The sequence below is a fragment of the Ptiloglossa arizonensis genome, chromosome 9 (assembly GCF_051014685.1).
Source record: "Ptiloglossa arizonensis isolate GNS036 chromosome 9, iyPtiAriz1_principal, whole genome shotgun sequence".
In the NCBI taxonomy this organism is placed as follows: Eukaryota; Metazoa; Arthropoda; class Insecta; order Hymenoptera; family Colletidae; genus Ptiloglossa; species Ptiloglossa arizonensis.
Window position 1 is genome coordinate 21,600,031 of NC_135056.1, and position 17,233 is coordinate 21,617,263.

A 17,233-nucleotide genomic window follows, 5' to 3' on the forward strand; every position below is an offset into this window, starting at 1 on the left:
GCCCGGCGGGTCTGGCAGGATGTCGATGGTTCGCGTGGCGCGCCCTTCGGGGGGTGCCGAACTGACACTACGGTGGCTCGTTTCGGTGGCTCGCGAGGATTGATCGCGCGTCGTCCGTGAACCCGCTCCGGGGAAAACCCACTTTCCATCGCGCAAGGTCGCTCAACAAGTTCCGGCGTTGCGCGCCGGCCGAGGGTCGGCCGCGATATTAATCGAAAGAGGAAAACACATCGTCCCCCGCGGTGCTCGCGAGTTCGCACGCGCGAGGAACCGAGCGACCGCACCGGCGGTACGCGCGCGGCGAATCTCGCGTGCACTCGCGCGCGTGCAGCAGCCTGCTACGCCACTGTGGTGAATGCGCCACCGAGGACCGCGTGAATCCCCGTCCGTGTGTTTACGGCCGCGAGTGGGGTGGTTTCGTGCGGTGGCTGGAGAGAGTTTCGCGGCCGGGCACGGAACCGCGGAGGTTCCGGATGCCGGAGGCGAGCTGACGGCCCCGGTGCCGCGAACGGATGTACGCGAGGGAGGGCAGGAGGGACTACGAGCCGCTGGATGAAAGTGAAAACGAATCGGCCCGCGACACGGGGGGATGAGCCGAGGATACGTCCGGCGGTGCGAGCTTCAGACCCCGTAAGTCCACCGAAAACTTACCCTTTTCTTATTCACCTACGGGCCAATCGATGCCCCGTTCTTACGCCTTTTCCGTTTCGCCTTTCCGCGAGGAAGAAAATGTCGGTGAACGGTGCGCCCGTTGCTCGCGTGACGATCGCGCGTCGCTCGCGTGTCGAAACGATAAAGGTTCCAACGATCGCGATACTCGTTTCCGCGTACGTAGCTGCGTTACGCCGGCCCGATCGACTACCCGCGATCTACGGTTAATTGCGTTTTCGTGCTACGGAAAATGGGCTATCGACGCGAAAAGCCAACGAACTGCCTTCCGAGTAGCCGCGCGCGAAACCGCTCGCGGTGAAATCCACCGGCCAAGATCTACGCTGGAACCTAGCCATCGATCCCCGGGATCCGTTAACGCGATTATTTCCCACGTCCACGACTTCCGGATCGTCGAAGCGTCTCGCGCGGATTTTTCCGAATCGATCGAGGTCTCGATTGGAGACCGTCGAACGAGAAAGGTTCGCGGTAACGTCCCGGGAGACCCGTAACGACGATCGGCCGAGGAAAAGATACACCGTCTCGCCCCGCGTTCTCTCTCCACCCCACGCCCCGTACTATCGCCGTAACGCGCGCGGGCTGAAATATTCGATGCCGCGTACGCGACCCATAAAACCTCCGTGGAACGTCGATCGAGGTCTCCTTCGCTGATCCGCGAACAGGAGAATCCCACGCAGCAGGACGAACGAACGAACGAACGCCCTCGTCTCGTACCCCCCTCGAGTTTTATGCAAAGTAACCTCTCGCTCGTCATCGACTCGCCGCGTTCCGACGAACGGTCCAAGTTTCCCGCGACGCGAAATCGCATCGAGTTAAGCCTCGATTCGAGTCCGCGGTGCGACGAATCCCCCGCGAGAGCTCGCTCCTCGTACCGAGTGTCTCGTTACCGAGTCAACGAGAACCGGTGCTCCGGAGTCCTCCAAAGACTCGAAAAGTACGGGACCGGGGCGTCGAGTGCGCGAGTCCTACGAACTCGCACGGTACGCGCGACGTCTTCGCCGGGAGTCGACGATCAATCGAGTCGCGGAACCGAGATTTTTAACGGGCGTTCGATCCCGCGGGGCGAGACCGTCTCACCCGGTTTTAATTAAACTCGGCCGTACGAAGTCGCGGCTAAGGCAATCAACCCCGAGACAAACGGGAGACCCGATCGAATTTCCTAGCTCTCCGTAATTAGTTTCGACGCGACGTAATCGTTCCAGCGGAGCTAACCGCGCGTAACCGACGAACCACGGTACGCGTCGCGGGAACGAACCGAACCGAACCGAACCGAACCTCCGCGAAATTAACGGATCGAGCGGATCGAGCGGATCGAGAACCCTCCGTGGAAACGAGACGTCGAAATTGCGCGCGTTCGCGGCCCGTTGACTCTCAAACGGTACGAGTCTTCTTCCGTCGTTGTTCTCCGCTCCTTCGTCGTCGTCGTCGCGAAAGTAGCACGCCGGACGGGTGAAATTTTAATTCACGCGCGGAAGTTTGATATTCAGAGATCCGGAGTCGGCATTCACGATCTCGCGTACGAGCACTCGGCGACTCTTCTTTCACCGGGGGACATTTTTGTTTCGCGCCGTCGACCAAGGAACTCTTGTTCTCTGGCTCGCGGGCGTACGCGCGCGCGCCAGACGGAGAAAACCGAACCGGGGAAGAAAAGGAAAAGAAAAACGGAAAAAGATAGCGAAAGAACGCGGCACGAGGGCTAGACGATAGAACGAGACGACGATCCGTCATTCAAGGACGATTCTTTCAGCCTGCAAACTCGGTGGATTGTGTGCGCAGGGCCACCCTCTTTAGAATTCCCCGACCGTGGAGCAAGAAGCTCGTAAAAGACAAAGGGGGTTGGTAGCGTCACAGGGGTGAAGAAGGCTAGGCGAGGCGAGGCGAGGCGAGGCGCGAGGGAGGGATCCGAGAGGAAGGAAGACCGACAGGAAGGAACGCGGACGAGCGAGAAAGAAGATAAGAAAGATGGGAGAGAGTTCACCGGATCTCAGCCTCCGGCTACGCCGTGGCAGCTCCGACTCCAGGGATTCCTTCTACATGGACTTTGCTCAGGTACTAAGCCCCCGTCGATGCCGTCGATGATCCCCGATAGGTAAGTCCCTTACCCGCGGGCCCGAAATTTTCAACGACGAGCCCCGACCCGACCCAACCGCTACCGCGCGACCGTTTACGTTTACCGCGCGAACCACCCCGCGAAGAATCGAGATTCGAAGTTTTCCACGAAACAGGGTATCGACTCGGACATCGAGGAGGTGACGCGTCCGGGGGACAACAACTCGGACCCGATGATGGAGAACCATCTCGAGGAGAACGGAAACGAGCTACCGCCGCCGATCGAGGACATCACCACGATCCCGGAAGAGGCCTCCGAGGAGCTTCGCGAAGAGGAGGAGGCCGCGGCTATGGAAGCCGCCCTGCGTACACCCGAGGGCCCCATAATTAACACGGAAGCGGAGAAACCGGCGCAGCAAACTCCGCCCCGGCTCTCCACGCTCGCCCCGCAAGAGTGAGTACGCGGAAATATCGTACGCGCACCGCGTATACGTCGTTACGGGGGTTATTTAACACGAACCTCCCGGGCTTTCCTCTTAATTGCGATTCCTTTTGCTTTCTCTTTTCTTTTCTTTTTCTTTTTTTTCGTAAACTCTTCGAGTCCGTCGCGCCCCCTTTCGACCGCGCGAAAATACCGATTCGTTCGAGTTTGGGTTCGCTCGTTCATCGTCCGTCTCCGATTCAACGTTTCGAAAGTCTTCCGCGATCGTGGTTTCTTTCTCGCGGTTTCGCACCTCGTCGCGAGCCTACTCGACGCTCGCGTCGAAAGAAGCGTCGTTGAAAAGGCTACGACTCGAAAAATCTCGACGAAGGAGCCAGCAACGATTCACCGAGCGCCCGGTGCTCGCTTCTTCCACTCTAGCGTTTCTCGCGGGAATATTTCCGCCCGTTAACGAATACACGCTCGTGCGTCTCGTTCGGACGAAGCTTCTCTCTCTCTCTCTCTCTCTCTCTCTCTCTCTTTGTGGGTAACGCGCGAGGGTCGAATGAAAAAACCGAGCCGAGCTAAGTAGGTGAACAAAATGAACGTCCGGATCTCGGCGTCGGGGCGAACAAAATGCGGCGAGCTGAGAGAAAAAAAAAAGAAGGAAAAAAAAGAAAAAAATACCGCTCGAGGTGGCGCGTAATTGCGCGGCAAGAACTCGCGATGAAACGGTGCGGCGCGGAGAACGCCGCGACCTACGATGAAAATCTTGATGACGCGATGACGCGACTACCTCGCGGCAGGAAATTCGAATTACGCGTTCGAAGGGTCGGTCGTTCGGGTGCGATGAATCGTCGCCTGGATCTTCCTGGAAAACGCGTCGAGCGTTCCCTCGCGAACGTGTCGCGTCGTTCTTCCGTCTGGAAAAATGTTAGGCAGCCTCTGCTCTCGGGGGGCCGATTTCGAAGCGTCCGCGTTAGAGATCCGCCCTCTTCGGGGACCGCGTTCGTCTCGAACGTTTTCTCGCGCGAACGCCGCCTCGGGTGTTAGTTTTTCCCTCTTTCGACGAGTCGTTTCCGCCGGTTCGACGAGACGGGAGAGGTTCTCGCGGGTTCGCGTCAATTATTCTCCGGTTGGTATTTCGTACGTAACGTCGCGATGTAAATTACGGGTCCCCCCGAACGGGCACGTTTCTCCTCGTCTCTCGGTTCGAACGACCACCGGCACCGCTCGCGAGCACGGGACGTTGGTCACTGTCCGCGATTAACGCGCATCCCTCGGCCCTCCTGTCCACCGGGGAGCAGTCCGCTGCTTTTTTTCGCGCGGAAAAATTCTTCGGTTCTCCTCGAACGCGGTAAATTCGCGAACGAGCGAACTCGTAGGTTGTATTTTCTCGATCGAGGGTTCGGGAGTAGCGGAGACCGTCGGCGAAAAGCGTATCGTCGGACCGTCGACGATAACGAGGCTCGTGCGTCGCAATTAACGTTTCGCTTGTTACGAAACCTCTTGGAGGATATTAATCGCGTCCGTGTGCAAATTGATTCGCCGATCGCGCAAGCTCCCGGCGATACGCGATCCCCGGGCTTGATTGGTCGAGCGGGGAGGTCGCCCGAACCGGTTATTTCCTCGTTTCGCGACGCGACGAATCGCGGGATCGATCGCGGGCGTCGAACGTCGATTTCTATCGATCCGTGTCGCCCCCGATCCGCGAACCCCCGTTCCGGGGTGAACTCGATTGCTTCCGCCGGATATCGAACGCGAATTCGTCAACGCGCGTTCCGGCCAGCGGCGCCGAACTTAATATCGACCTGTCGCTTCGTTATGGCCAACGAACGACCTTCGCCGCGCGCCTCTCTCGCTTCCGATCGTGCCTTATCCAGACCCTCTCCTCGTCGAATCTCCCTCCAGCTCCTCCTTCCCCGTTTCACCGGAACCCCCGCGAACCGTCCTCCGTCCCGGACGAGACCGGGGCGACCGAGGAGACCGGGACCCGTTCCCTCGATTTCAGCGCAGATTCGATCAGCGTAGACGCAACCGAGAGAGCCCCGACTCCTTCGAAACCGAAACCGAAACCGTCGTTTTTCCACGAAATCCTTCAACGCGAAACCGATTCACGGCTCGCCCATTCCCTTACCGAGAAACCCCGAATCCCGTGTAGAGGAAGCTTCCGAAGGTACTCGAGCTCGATTCGACGATCGTCCGCGAAATCTCGATCCTCCGTCCCTCCCCGGTGAGTAAAATCGCGGTCGGTCCTTCCGCGAGAGTTACGCCACTGCGAATCGTCGTTCGGGTAACGAGCCCGCTATCAAACGACCGCGTACCCGGAGACGATCCGGTGGGAGAGCCGAGCGACCACGGACGGAGAGAGACCGAGAGAGGGAGAGAAAGAGAGCCACGGTCTCGCGAGAGAGCAGGGCCTCAGTTTGTAATGCGGGGTCCGTGAGTGCCGCGACACGAGCCGCAGGGCCGTGACTGTGCGATTCGCTCGGTGCGTTCAACAGACAACATTCCGCCGAGACGGCCGAGGAAACCACCGACCAAGGTCACGGACATGCTCATCAAGGAGACCTCCCTCAGGTACTGCGATTCCGTCCCGGCGACCGCGGATCGATCCGAGCCGGTCCTCGCCACGGACGACTGGCCGGGAATCCGGAGAACTCGCGCGCGCACACGAACGCGCGACGAACCTCCGTCTGCGATTTCACGATCCCACGAGCTCCCTGTCCCTCGTCTCCTGCGCTTCGCGTGCTACTCGACGCGGAATTTCGAGGCTCGAGTCGAGCCATAGAGGGTGGGACGTTTTTGGTTCCGCTCGGGTGCCGCGGAAACCGGGGATACCGGACCGGGGTTCGAGCCGCTCGAGGAATTTCGCGGGTATCGATCCTTTTCGCCGTAAGCGCGGCCATCCGGAATTGGAGAATCGCGAGGAGATCGCGTCCAAGACGACGGCTCGAAACACCGCGAGGAAACGTCGAGACCGCGACGAACCACGCGGGAACGGAACCGTCGCGACGATCCGCGTCGTCCTCCGAGAAACGCGAGGAGGACATTGAAAAGGAACCTTTATCGAGTATTTGCGCGCCGAGTTCGCCGAAGCAACGATTAAGAAAACATTCTCTGTCTCTCTCCGTGCGTGTGCGTGTGCGTGTGCGTCGCGCAAGAAAAGTACCCAAAGACGCCGAGTAGATTCCTGAGGGATGCCCCCGAAGGGGTGGCGGAGTACCGGAGCCACCGAAACAAGGGCGAGTCGGACCCCGGAGTCCTCGAGCCACGGATACACTCGTGCCACAATGAGGGAACGGCACTCAGCCGCTGAATCAACCCCTCGGTGCTCTCGCGCATCCCCTCCTAGAGCGAGCGAGCAAGCGCCTCCCTCGACACCCTCTCGCGCTCTTCTGCTTCTCCAACACTACGTGATTATTTCAAAAAGCCTCCGAACCAAGGGCCGAGGCTCCCGCGACCCTCCTCCTCGCTTTCCCTCTTTTCTCTTTCACGGCGCGTGTGCGCGCGAGCGCGAGTGACCCTCCTATCTCGTCGAAAGGACCAAACTTCTCCGCGTCCCTCTCACCGCCTACCATCGGCATCGTAGGGGTAGGTCGTTTTACGCAGCGCCTCGTTTAACGTCTTAAACGCGCGGAACGACCGCCACCCGTCCCGTTCGAACGCGCCACCTTTCGCAACGGGACCGACCGACGGAAGTTCACCGACTCGGGAGACCGGAGAAACCGAATCGTTCTTCGAAGCCGGTTAAATTTCGAGTCATCGGTAGAGCGAGACCCGTACCGGAAGGAACCGCGACTCGTATCCGGTTCGACGTCTCGTTCGCGTTCCCCTTAACGCGAGGACGACCCTGCCGCGACGTCCGACCGGAACCCGTAAATCTCGAAAGCCGTCAGTTTCGGGGCGGATGCTTTCGTTCTCGAGTCGAACCATCCGTCGAAGATCGATCGACCTTCGAATCTTCTCCGCGGTTGCGTTTCCAACGCGCGAAACGGCCGAGTCATCGGGTCGACTCGACACTCTCCGCTTCAAGGGGACGAACGAGGCATCGTGCACCACCGCGGTAGCTGTACGTTTCTAGCGCGTAATTCCTCCATGGAAATATGGAGCAAGAGCGCCGAGAACGTTGAACAATGTGCGTCCCGTAGACCCGGACTCGCGACCCGAAACTAAGAAAGAAGAACTTCGTCTTGACCCCGTTTCCGAGGTTCCTCCAGCCATTTTCGCGCGTCTCGAGACGCGGTTCTATTCTCGACCGAGGTCCCCGAACCGACCGAAATCGTACCGGCGAAATTCCTGACCCAATGTCGAACGAGAGCGCAAAGCCGCGAACGAATCGATACCAGACGCGTTCTTATCGTTCAACCGTTTCGAGACTGCTCGTTTTCGCGCGCGTCGTAAATATCTCTCGAACTCTCGCGTCTACGGAGAATCGAAGAAACCCCTCGAGCGAGTTTCCTTTTCCGCGTCGAAGTAAATTGAAATTTTCCGCGATATTGCGCCGAGGAAATAATTTACGCGAGCCCGTTCCTGGGGGGGCCGAGTCGTCGTCGTAGTTGTCGTCGGTCGTAAATTCCACGGTAAACGTTCGCGTTCCGGCGCGGATCCGAGGGCGCGTAAGAGGGTAGACGACGCTGGCGAAACCCGAAAGACCGCGTTGTGAGAAACCAGCCGGCCGTGTTTCGTCGGTCGTTGGATTAGAGGGATCGGTCGGATTATCATTAGATAAACGGCCGACGTTGGAAAGTCGTCGTTTAATGACGCTCACGAAATCGTCCGCGCTATAGTGGGTCTCTTCCTGCAGCCAGTATCAATGTGACAAGTGTATCAAACGTTACGGCACCGCGTTGACCTTAAATTAGACGCGCGAGACCGTTCCGTGCGAGTTCCCCTTCGTACGCCCCGAAACTCTCAGCCGGACGCCGAAGAGCGCTACTGGAACGAACCGAGACGCGTTCTTCGGGCTCGAATCGTCCAGGTTTATTCGAGGCGCGCGTATTCGTCGCATCGAACGACGTTCGTCGTCTCGAATCGAGATTTGGATCCTCGTTGGATCTTTCGTCGCGAGTTCGAGTCGAAACGCGCCAATACAGAGAGAGAGAGAGAGGGAGAGGAAGGAGGCGTAATCGAGGAAATTAAAAATGTCACGCCCCCGGTTTAATTGCTCGCGCGTCTCTCGTGCGGAGCACGAAGCGGTAACGGGAACTCGCGAGCGGGATTTCATCGAAGTTCGCGAGGGAAAATATTTTCGCGAAGCGCTTAATTGCTTCTTCCCGTGTCCGAGCGTCGGCCTTGGAGACCGATCCGAGCCGAGCCGAACCGCGCCGCGCCGCGCCGCGGCGGATGGAAATTCGCGGACTTAATTGCCGCGGCGACGCGGACGCGCTCGCCGACAAAAGTTTTCCCAGCGGTTGGTCGGCGAGGATTTAACGAGTCGCGATTGGCGGCGCTCGGCGAGCAACGACAGCCAGTTTCACGGCTCCGAACTTGCGAGTAACCGGCTTAACCGTATCTCCGATGGGCGGGCCGTCAGCGGAAACTCTCTTAAACGAATTACGAGGACCGCGCAGCGACGCGAAGTCGCTTCAACTCGAACGGTAACTCGCTTCGAACGCTTTCGAGACGAGGGTCGGGCGAATTCGCGCGGAAACCGACGGAATCGAAATAATCACCGAGTCGGGAAAAACGATTAAATACGGAGCGGTTCGAAACTCCGCAGTGGGTCGAGCACCGCGATACGAGCCGGTGGTTTTCGCGCTTTTACCGACCAACCGAACGGAAGGGAACGCTCGCGACCGTTTCGCCTACCGAGACGTCCCCCGCTTCGGGAGACGTTGCTCCGAGCCGAGAAAACGGGACCCTAGCTTCCGAGCGCGATCCACCGGCAATTACTGGAGCGGAACGTTTTCAAGAGGGACGAACGGTGATCGAACGCCGCTCGTCGATCCGTTTCGCGCGGAAAGGGTGCGTGCAAGCTCCGTGAAACGCGCGGGTGCGGGAAAAAACGTTGCCCTCGCAAACGGGTTCACGGGATCCCGAGGAATCGCGGGAACGACGAGGGTTGGCCTGAAAAACTATGAAATCCCGTAGCCGGTAAGGACGACGGAGAAACCGCGTCGCTTCGCGCGAATTGCCCGCTCGAGCGTGGCGATTAGCCCCGCGATCGAACCGTCGATACCGAACGATCGATCGTACGAGGACCGCCGGAACTAACGAGGAAACGTTGTCTGTTCAGCTGGCCAGGACTGCCGGCTGCGATACCGTCACCGGCTTCACCGTCCGCGGTAATCGTTTCGCCGGAAACGCTGTCTAGACACAGCAGCAGCTTACCCTCCCGCACCCATCGGCCACCCCAGTTCGCCTTGGCTCTACCATGCTCCTCGCAGCCGATTTCCGCGATGTGCTACCCGGCCCCGACCTTCCTCGACGTCACCGAGGACCGGAAATGGAAGAAGCTCGGATGGTGAGTGGTCCGCGATATCCTCCTTCGCGATTACTTCGTTCGAGAAAATCGCGGCGCGTTTTCGTCTCCGTTTTCCCTTTCTTCGATTGAACGCGAGGCATCGGTGAGGTTCGTAACGCGTCGCGCAACCGACGATGGACAACGACCGTGACCTAGAACGACGGTTGCGTCGCTGAAACTCGTCGGTGGTCGCGTCGCGTTCGTCGCCGAGACGGGAAATTGAATTCGAGCGACCCAAATTCGCGCGTATCGACCCCGCGAGTATCGACGCCCGCTAACGCTAACGCGATCGAGATCGAGATCGAGATCGAGATCGAGATCGATTCGAGCCCGGCGACGTCCCCGTTTTCGCGAACGAAATCTTTCGTTCGTCGTCGACTCGTTTCCATTCACGGTGAATCGGCTCGAACGGGGAGGGGAGAATATATGCCGCTCGCCACGGAAATTTCACGTGATCCTCCGAGTTATCCTGACCGACGTCTGCACCGCAATTACCGGTACTTTATGAATCAAACACACGCGCACGGCCGACCACGCGATTACCCGTAATTGAGCCAATTCTTACGGGGGTGGATGTATTTGCGGGCAATGGTATCCACACCGACGCTTCCCGACAATTTCGTTCCGGGGGCCGGCGCGTTTCTTTTTCATCCGGTGACGATTCGAACCGACCGCGTTTCGCGTTAACGAGGGAACCGGCCTTGAACGATTCCGCCGAACGAGCGTTCTCGCATCGCGTACCGCGGACTCGTTCCTCGACGATGAACCCCGATTATCGCGAGGAGAGCGACCGTCGCAGGTAGGATCACGCGATATTTAATCGCCGGAGAGTACCCCAGCCGCGATCGCGACTCTGGCTCAAGCACCGTTTCCGTTTCTTGCGCAGCGACGCCCTGGCGACGACATTTAGCGCCCTGTACGGAAAGCTGCTGGTCGTCATGGGAATCGCCTTTCCCATGGCGGAAGTTATATCCACCTACATACCGCCGTCGTTCTACGAAGGATTCTACCTTTATCTCTACTTCGGCAGCATGATCTTCCTCGTCTACACGTACGCCACGCTGGTCCGCGACAGCAGACCAAAGTCAAGTAAGTCGACGATCGCGGCTCTCGTCCGCGTTAAACGTTCACGGATCTGTGCACGCAAATGGAGTGAAATGTTCCAATTGACGTTTCAGGAAGGTCCAACGCGTGTTGTTTTACGAGTAGGTAATTCCTTACCGCACGGAGGACACTAACGCTCTCGCTTCCGGCGCGATCACTCGGCCGCGGTTTCACGACTCCGCGGAGGCTCGTCCGGAAGGTTCGCGAACACTTTTCGGACCCGCGCGCGATCAGAAACTAGAGAAAGCTCTCGAAACCCTTTCGAGTCCCTGGCCCCGAAACTCCTCGCGTTCCCGAAGGGTCGATCGATCACCGCCGAAACCAGCCGCGTCGTAAATTCAACGGCCTCCGCGTAGCTCGCTCGCTCGCTCGCTCGCTTGAGTTCGATCCGCTACCGACCACGGGAAGCAAGCTCGGTCCCTGTTAAAATCGCATTAATCTTAACCGGCCGATTACCATAAATTTGCATGAGAAGAGAAGCGAAAGGACGTGTGCGACCTGGACTCGTCGCGTTCGTCGAGCGGCGCCGGCGGCGACAGCGACGCGGCCGACGCCGTCTATCCGCACATGGGCGCCGTGATACCGGCGCAGCACTACGGGAGCTTCTACCTTCGGATGGGCGCCGTGGCGTTCGGGATCGGCTCGATGATCTACTCGGGCCTGGAGTTTGGCCAGTACTTTGAGCTGGAACGGAACACCAAGTGCCACAACATCATGCTGGCTCTGACGCCGGCCACCAGGATGGCGTTCATCTTCATCCAGATGTACTTTATATTTCTGAACAACGAGGTGAGCGATCCTTCCTCCTCCGGATTCCTCGATCGACGATCGCGGTAGTTTCGTAAACGCAACGGCGAGGGTTCCCTCGCCGGACGACGGAGCTGAATGCAACGACCGCGAACGGAAATCGGACCCTCGTCGAAATTTCCTACGGTCCCCGACCCGAAGCGGTCTCGCGAAGCCGACTCTTAATCTCTGTTCTCTGTTCTCTGTCGACAGCAAATGAAGGTTTACCGTCATCGGGTGGTCGCGCGTTTCGGACTGATGCACATGATCGGCACGAATCTGTCGGTCTGGTTGAACGTTCTCGTCCAGGAAACGAAACACGAGATACTGACGTTCTACAACCCGGAAAACGGATCGCTGCGAATCTCCCACAGACTAGGTACGCGACTCGGCCGTCTCGCCCGAGAACGTAAGAAATCGTAGAACGCGTGCTCCGAACGAGCGTCGATTGAAACCGAAACGAACGTTAGGTCCGAAGGGGAATCTTCATCTCGGAGGACAGAGTCACTACCATCACGGAGAACACCCGAGGCTTCCGAGGGGTTTGAAGGGACCGCATCACATGTTCGAGTGCCGGCGTACCAACATAATGGGCTCGCTGGTCCAGGACGCCAGCCCGTTTCTCTTTCCCTGCACGATAGAGTACAGCTTGATCTGCGCGGCGATTCTGTACGTGATGTGGAAGAACATATCCAAGGCGGCGTTCTCGCCGCCGAAAACGCCGCTGGGATCGCGACACCACGCGCACGCGTACAGGTAAACCCGCGGAAACGGAGCAAAAGAAAAAAAGAAACGAAACCCTTTTCCAGACTCACCGACCGAACGCCTCATCAACGTTCTCCGCCTTCCTCTGCGCAGAAGATCGCCCCACCACTACAGCGTCGACTGCGCTGGGGCTCACAAGGGCCTCTTCGTCGGCATCCTGATCCTGGTGCTGACCATCATCTCGTTGATCCTGTTCTTCGTGCTGATCTCGCGGCCGGAGCTGGTCAGCTTCGCGGTCACCGAGGTGAACGTTTGCGAGCTGACCCTCTATGGGATGTCGACGATGGCCACGCTGATAGGAATGTTCCAGATGCGCAGGCTACGGTACGACGGGTCCAGGAACCTGGAACTGGACAACATACTGTTGGTCGCCGCGCAGACGGGCACGTTCATCTACTCGACGTTCACGATCATCGGCGCCCAGTTCACGTTGGCCAAGCACACGGTCCTGGTGCTGGTTACGGCGCTCGCGAGCGTCGTGCAGACCACCCTGCAGACCATCTTCATCCTGGACGCCTCGCGGCGCACGGTCGCCACCGCGAAACAGATCAGAAGAAAACCCGGCAGGGAGATCGTCACCTTTCTCCTGGTGACGAATCTCGCGATGTGGGCGATCAACACGCTGGAGAAGTCGCGAGCCGAGTCCCATCCCGTCCAGCTGAACTTCTACGGGCTGTGGGCGTGGACGATCATCACTCACGTCTCGATGCCGTTGGCGATCTTCTACAGGTTTCACAGCACCGTCTGCCTCTGCGAGGTCTGGAAAAAAGCGTACAAGGTGAAACCGACCTACATGTGACGCAAGGGGTCCCGCGAGGTCGTGTGCAACACACCGGCTCTGCAGAGACCGAAAACCTTGCCGGCGAGGCTGGGTGCCATCGCGGAGAACGATCCGGTTTACTTCATGTAAGCGAGGAAGGGATCGCGCGCCCAAAGACCGACGTCGCGACGTCTTCTCGCCCTACCCCTCGCCCCCACCGCCCTCGAGGGAAGACCCCGAGTCTTCCCGAGTCGCTCCGGGTAGACCGTTCGCGTCGTCGACTTTGCGACCGATCCGTTGCCATCGCCGGAACCAAGCTTCCGACGAGCCCGCGCGATCGACGACGCACAATTTTTTTTACCAAAGGTTAGTTACCTACGTAGGCGTTTAGAAGTTTAGAATCGTCGAAGCGACTGCTCGGTTCCTTCGATTTTTTCGGGAACAATAAGATTCCGTTCGATACGTATGTACGCGATAAGAGGATTTTCTATCGATCGAAATAGCGAATGAGAGGGAGCGAAAGAGAGAGAGAGAAAGAGAACGCGCGAAAGCGAGAGAGCGAGAGAGAGAGAGAGAGAGAGAGGTCCTTTTTTCTTCGGTCGTAACGTTCGTAAGACTGAAATCCAAGCAACCCCGGGGTGGTTGGCTCGGGCGATGGAAGAACGATTCCGTTTTCGACCCGAATCCCCGGTCGATCCAGGAATTCTCGATCGATCTGTCCTTCGATGTTACTCGAATACTCTCACGGACATCCGTCTTCCACGTAGTACAAACTACAACTTAAATAGCGTCTCTCGCGTCCAAGTAGATATTTCGAAAAGCTAGCCGTCGTGGGAAACGGAGCGCCGGATCCGACGGATAATCGAGCGGTCCGTTTCTCTCGATTTTACGTAGCAACGTCCAGCGATCGATCGATGTTCGCGCTTCGAGGCGAATGGAAGCCTTCGAAGCTCGGACACGCGAACGCGTAACAGTTATCCTACACGAATCCAGCCGAATCGCACCGAAATAGCACGTTTCCAACGGCTCCTCGCACGACGTTGCGCGTTAGTCGCGAGTCAAAAATCGAGGGTCGGCCGTAGACCGAGAACGAGAGAGAGAGAGAGAGAGAAGCGGTTCAAACGGCACCAACCGCTCGGTAAAGTAGCGTCCAACCGATTCTTGTCGATGAAGGGTGCCTAGTCCAGAAATCAAGCGGATCGTTCGCCGTCGAGAAGGCGACGTTCGCGCAGGAGCATCGTCCCGTAGATTCCCGTAGATCCGAGACCGTACGACTCGGAACGATAGAAGAGAATTTAGTCGCATCGTTCGAAGGAGGAACAGAGTACAACGGCGAATCATATCATTGAGCCTTAATCCGTCGAGCGCGCTGTCCAAGCCACGAATAACGAGAACGGAGGAAAACGGAGCGAATCGAAATACGCTCGCGAGCTTCGATCGAATCGAGACCACCCCTCGCTCGAGAGCGTATTTTTCGCTCGGCGCTCGGACGGACGCTCGCTAGGGAAGATTGGACGAAAGTCGATCGGTGCGACGAGACACCGTGCTCGCACGCTCGCGTCCGTTTGCGCGAGGATCGCGAGTTCGTCTTTCGATCGGTAGCGTTCGAGCGACGTCGATTCGCACGGTTGATCCGGTTGATTTTTCCTTTGTGTAAGATACGATTCGACCGCGAACAAGCGGCTGTAAATACACGCGAAGGAGTAAAAGGATGAGCGACGAGAAAAAGAACGGATCCTCTCGGTGTTTAGAGCTAGTTGTGTCGACATGTTTCTTCCTATATTATATATAATATATACACATATATATACGAAATATAAATATATTTATTATTGCGTTGTTCTATTATAATATTTATTGTATCATCGGATATAGGATTTACGCGCGACACGTTACATTTATCGATCGGGGCTCGTGTCGAGATCCTTGGTTTCTCCGCACCCGTTTCGTCCCACCTTCCCTCTCCCGCGATGTTTCGTCCTCCGGCCCGTCCTCGCTGTCGGAGACGTTAAAGGATACGTTCGATGTTTGGGCGCGACGCCCGTACGATCTCGGCACGAGTCTCGGCCGAAATCGAAAGGAAACGCGAGATCGAATCACGAGGTAAGTCACGATCCACGCAATTCGTGTTCGCGAGTCGAACGAGGGTGCACGCGAAAGATACCCTTCTACGTCACGTCTCTAAACTGTACTTTTTCTATGTCCGCATACTCTAGTTCCTACGCAATGTTTGTACTCTTATACCCTTTGTACTATTTGTACCTTACGAATTGCAATACACTCGTCCGCAATAATAACCCGGCGTTTGCGTTATTCCCGTCACGTATCCGTTAACGCGCGTAGCTGCAACCGGAGCCGAGCCGCGCTATACGCGGCGAGACCTTCGAGCGGTTTCGATCGGAACGACCGCGGTGATTCATCGGGGAGTTCCGTTTCTGCCACGAGTTCATCGGGTAGGTAAGTTACCGGTTCGGACGTCTCCGGGGTATACGGTTTTTCATTTTTTTCCTTACCGAACGAGTCGTCGCGGGACGCTTCCTCGGCGAGGAAGACGATCCGAGGTAGTCGAGATCGCAGACCGAGTCGCGAAACGCGGGACGCGAGGAAAGCGTGTTCCAGCGGTGCTCCGAAGCGAGCCGGCGCGGCTCGATGAAAATAACGCGGCCGAGCGGCTCGCGTCGACCCAAATACCTACGATTCGCAGCCGCGTCCACGATCCATCGACGTCGAGTCGAATCCGCGCTCGCTTCTCCGAGAGAAGCCCGATCCGAGCCAAAGGGAAAGGAAATCGATCCGCGACGCGACTTTCTACCAGCGGAGCGAGCACAAGTTTCGCCTTCTTTCGCCGCGATCGAATCGTAATTAACCTCGCGTCGAACGAGGCTCGATCAAGGGCGAGGAGGATCCGCTCGTTTTCACCTAGGCTCGTTTCGACCTACGCTCGATTGCTCTTATCGTTTCGCACTCTCTCCCCGATATAAACGTACCTCGAGCGAAGCTCGATTCGAGGGGAGATAAGAGCGATTCAATTTTGCGCACCTCCCTTTCACCGTGTCAAGGTCCGATCTCGAGTCACCGCGTTTCACATCGGCTCCCGTTTTCACGCGGATTCGTCTCCCTCTCTCTCTCGCGACGATAGGTGCGCACTTTTTCAAATCCGCGCACCCACGCAAATGCCTGTCCGCCTCGCGATTCGAGGAATCTTCTCGGTGGTCGAGAAGGAGGATCGTGGCTCTCTTTCTGATTGTTCGCGAGACGACGCGCGGACCGTCGACGTCCGCCTCGCAATTCGGCCCAATTACGCGATCAACGAGAAGCATCCCGGTCGGAACGCGCGCGCGTCGTCTAGATATTCACCGCGTGCGTGCTCGCATCGATGTCTCGCGGTGCAACGTCGCGCGCCTCGAATCAAATGGAAAAAGAGCCGCCCATCGAAACCGCGAAAACTGGAAAGAATTCCTCCTCCTCGAGAGACGAGGAGCGTCGGCGTTCGACGATCGAGAACTCGAACGAGATATAATGTTCGTTTTTATCGCGGCGCGCGAGACGAGGACGAGAGAGCGTGCGAACGGAACGACCCTTTGCGCTACCGTAGCAACCTCGGCTCGCAGGTGGCGGCGCCTTTGACTCGCGTCGCGGCGTAAATTCCTTCGAACGGGATTTACTTTTCTCCGGCAATTTCGCCGACATTTCGCCGTTACTTTCGCCGTTCACGTGAGCTCGAACGAGAGCGAAACGAACGACCGACGACACCGAGAGTAATCGATGTTACACGCTCGGGGACAAAGACAGTAAGCGATCGCGGAGAAACCGTAACCGCTCGAATCCTCGCCTCGAGCCGGGCGTTTCTATCTCTTCGAACGAATCTCTTCCTTTTCCACGGATACGACGTTTTGTAATTCACGCGGAAAAAGAACCGGTGAATGTTTTCGCGAGAACGCGAGCGAAAGAAACGGTGGTCGTCCGTTCGCGAGTCGGTGGCCGTAATTAAGGGCCAAATTGAACCCTCGTGGGCGTTGTCGGGCGCCCGGTGCTCGAACGCTCGAACGAGGGTGTAGTTTGGTCGTCGATGTCGTAACGCGTTCGTCGTTACCGGGGACGGTTTAAATCGTAATTGGAGAAAAATCGATAACCACGTAGGAAAGAGACGCGTACGTCCCCGTGGTTGGGCGCGCTCGGTAGGGCGACGAAACGAAGAAATTCGATCCGCGTT

The 17,233-nt window shown here is 57.7% G+C and overlaps 1 protein-coding gene across 7 annotated transcripts; it reads left to right on the forward strand.

Moving 5' to 3' along the window:
* Positions 1–76: 76 nt before the first annotated feature.
* LOC143150971 (proton channel OtopLc) lies at positions 77–13,195 on the forward strand. 7 transcript variants are annotated; one of them, XM_076319630.1, is made up of 10 exons: positions 77–630; positions 2,417–2,718; positions 2,895–3,172; positions 9,378–9,605; positions 10,492–10,694; positions 10,784–10,810; positions 11,185–11,498; positions 11,709–11,874; positions 11,966–12,251; positions 12,354–13,195. In XM_076319630.1, exons 2-10 carry the CDS (start codon positions 2,632–2,634, stop codon positions 13,057–13,059), a joined length of 2,295 nt encoding a protein of 764 aa, XP_076175745.1. In that variant the 5' UTR covers positions 77–630; positions 2,417–2,631; the 3' UTR covers positions 13,060–13,195. The 7 variants fall into 7 exon arrangements, with proteins under 7 accessions (XP_076175745.1, XP_076175746.1, XP_076175749.1 ...); XM_076319631.1 differs by having other exon boundaries at positions 2,446–2,718; XM_076319633.1 differs by having other exon boundaries at positions 78–630; positions 2,417–2,758.
* Positions 13,196–17,233: the final 4,038 nt, after the last annotated feature.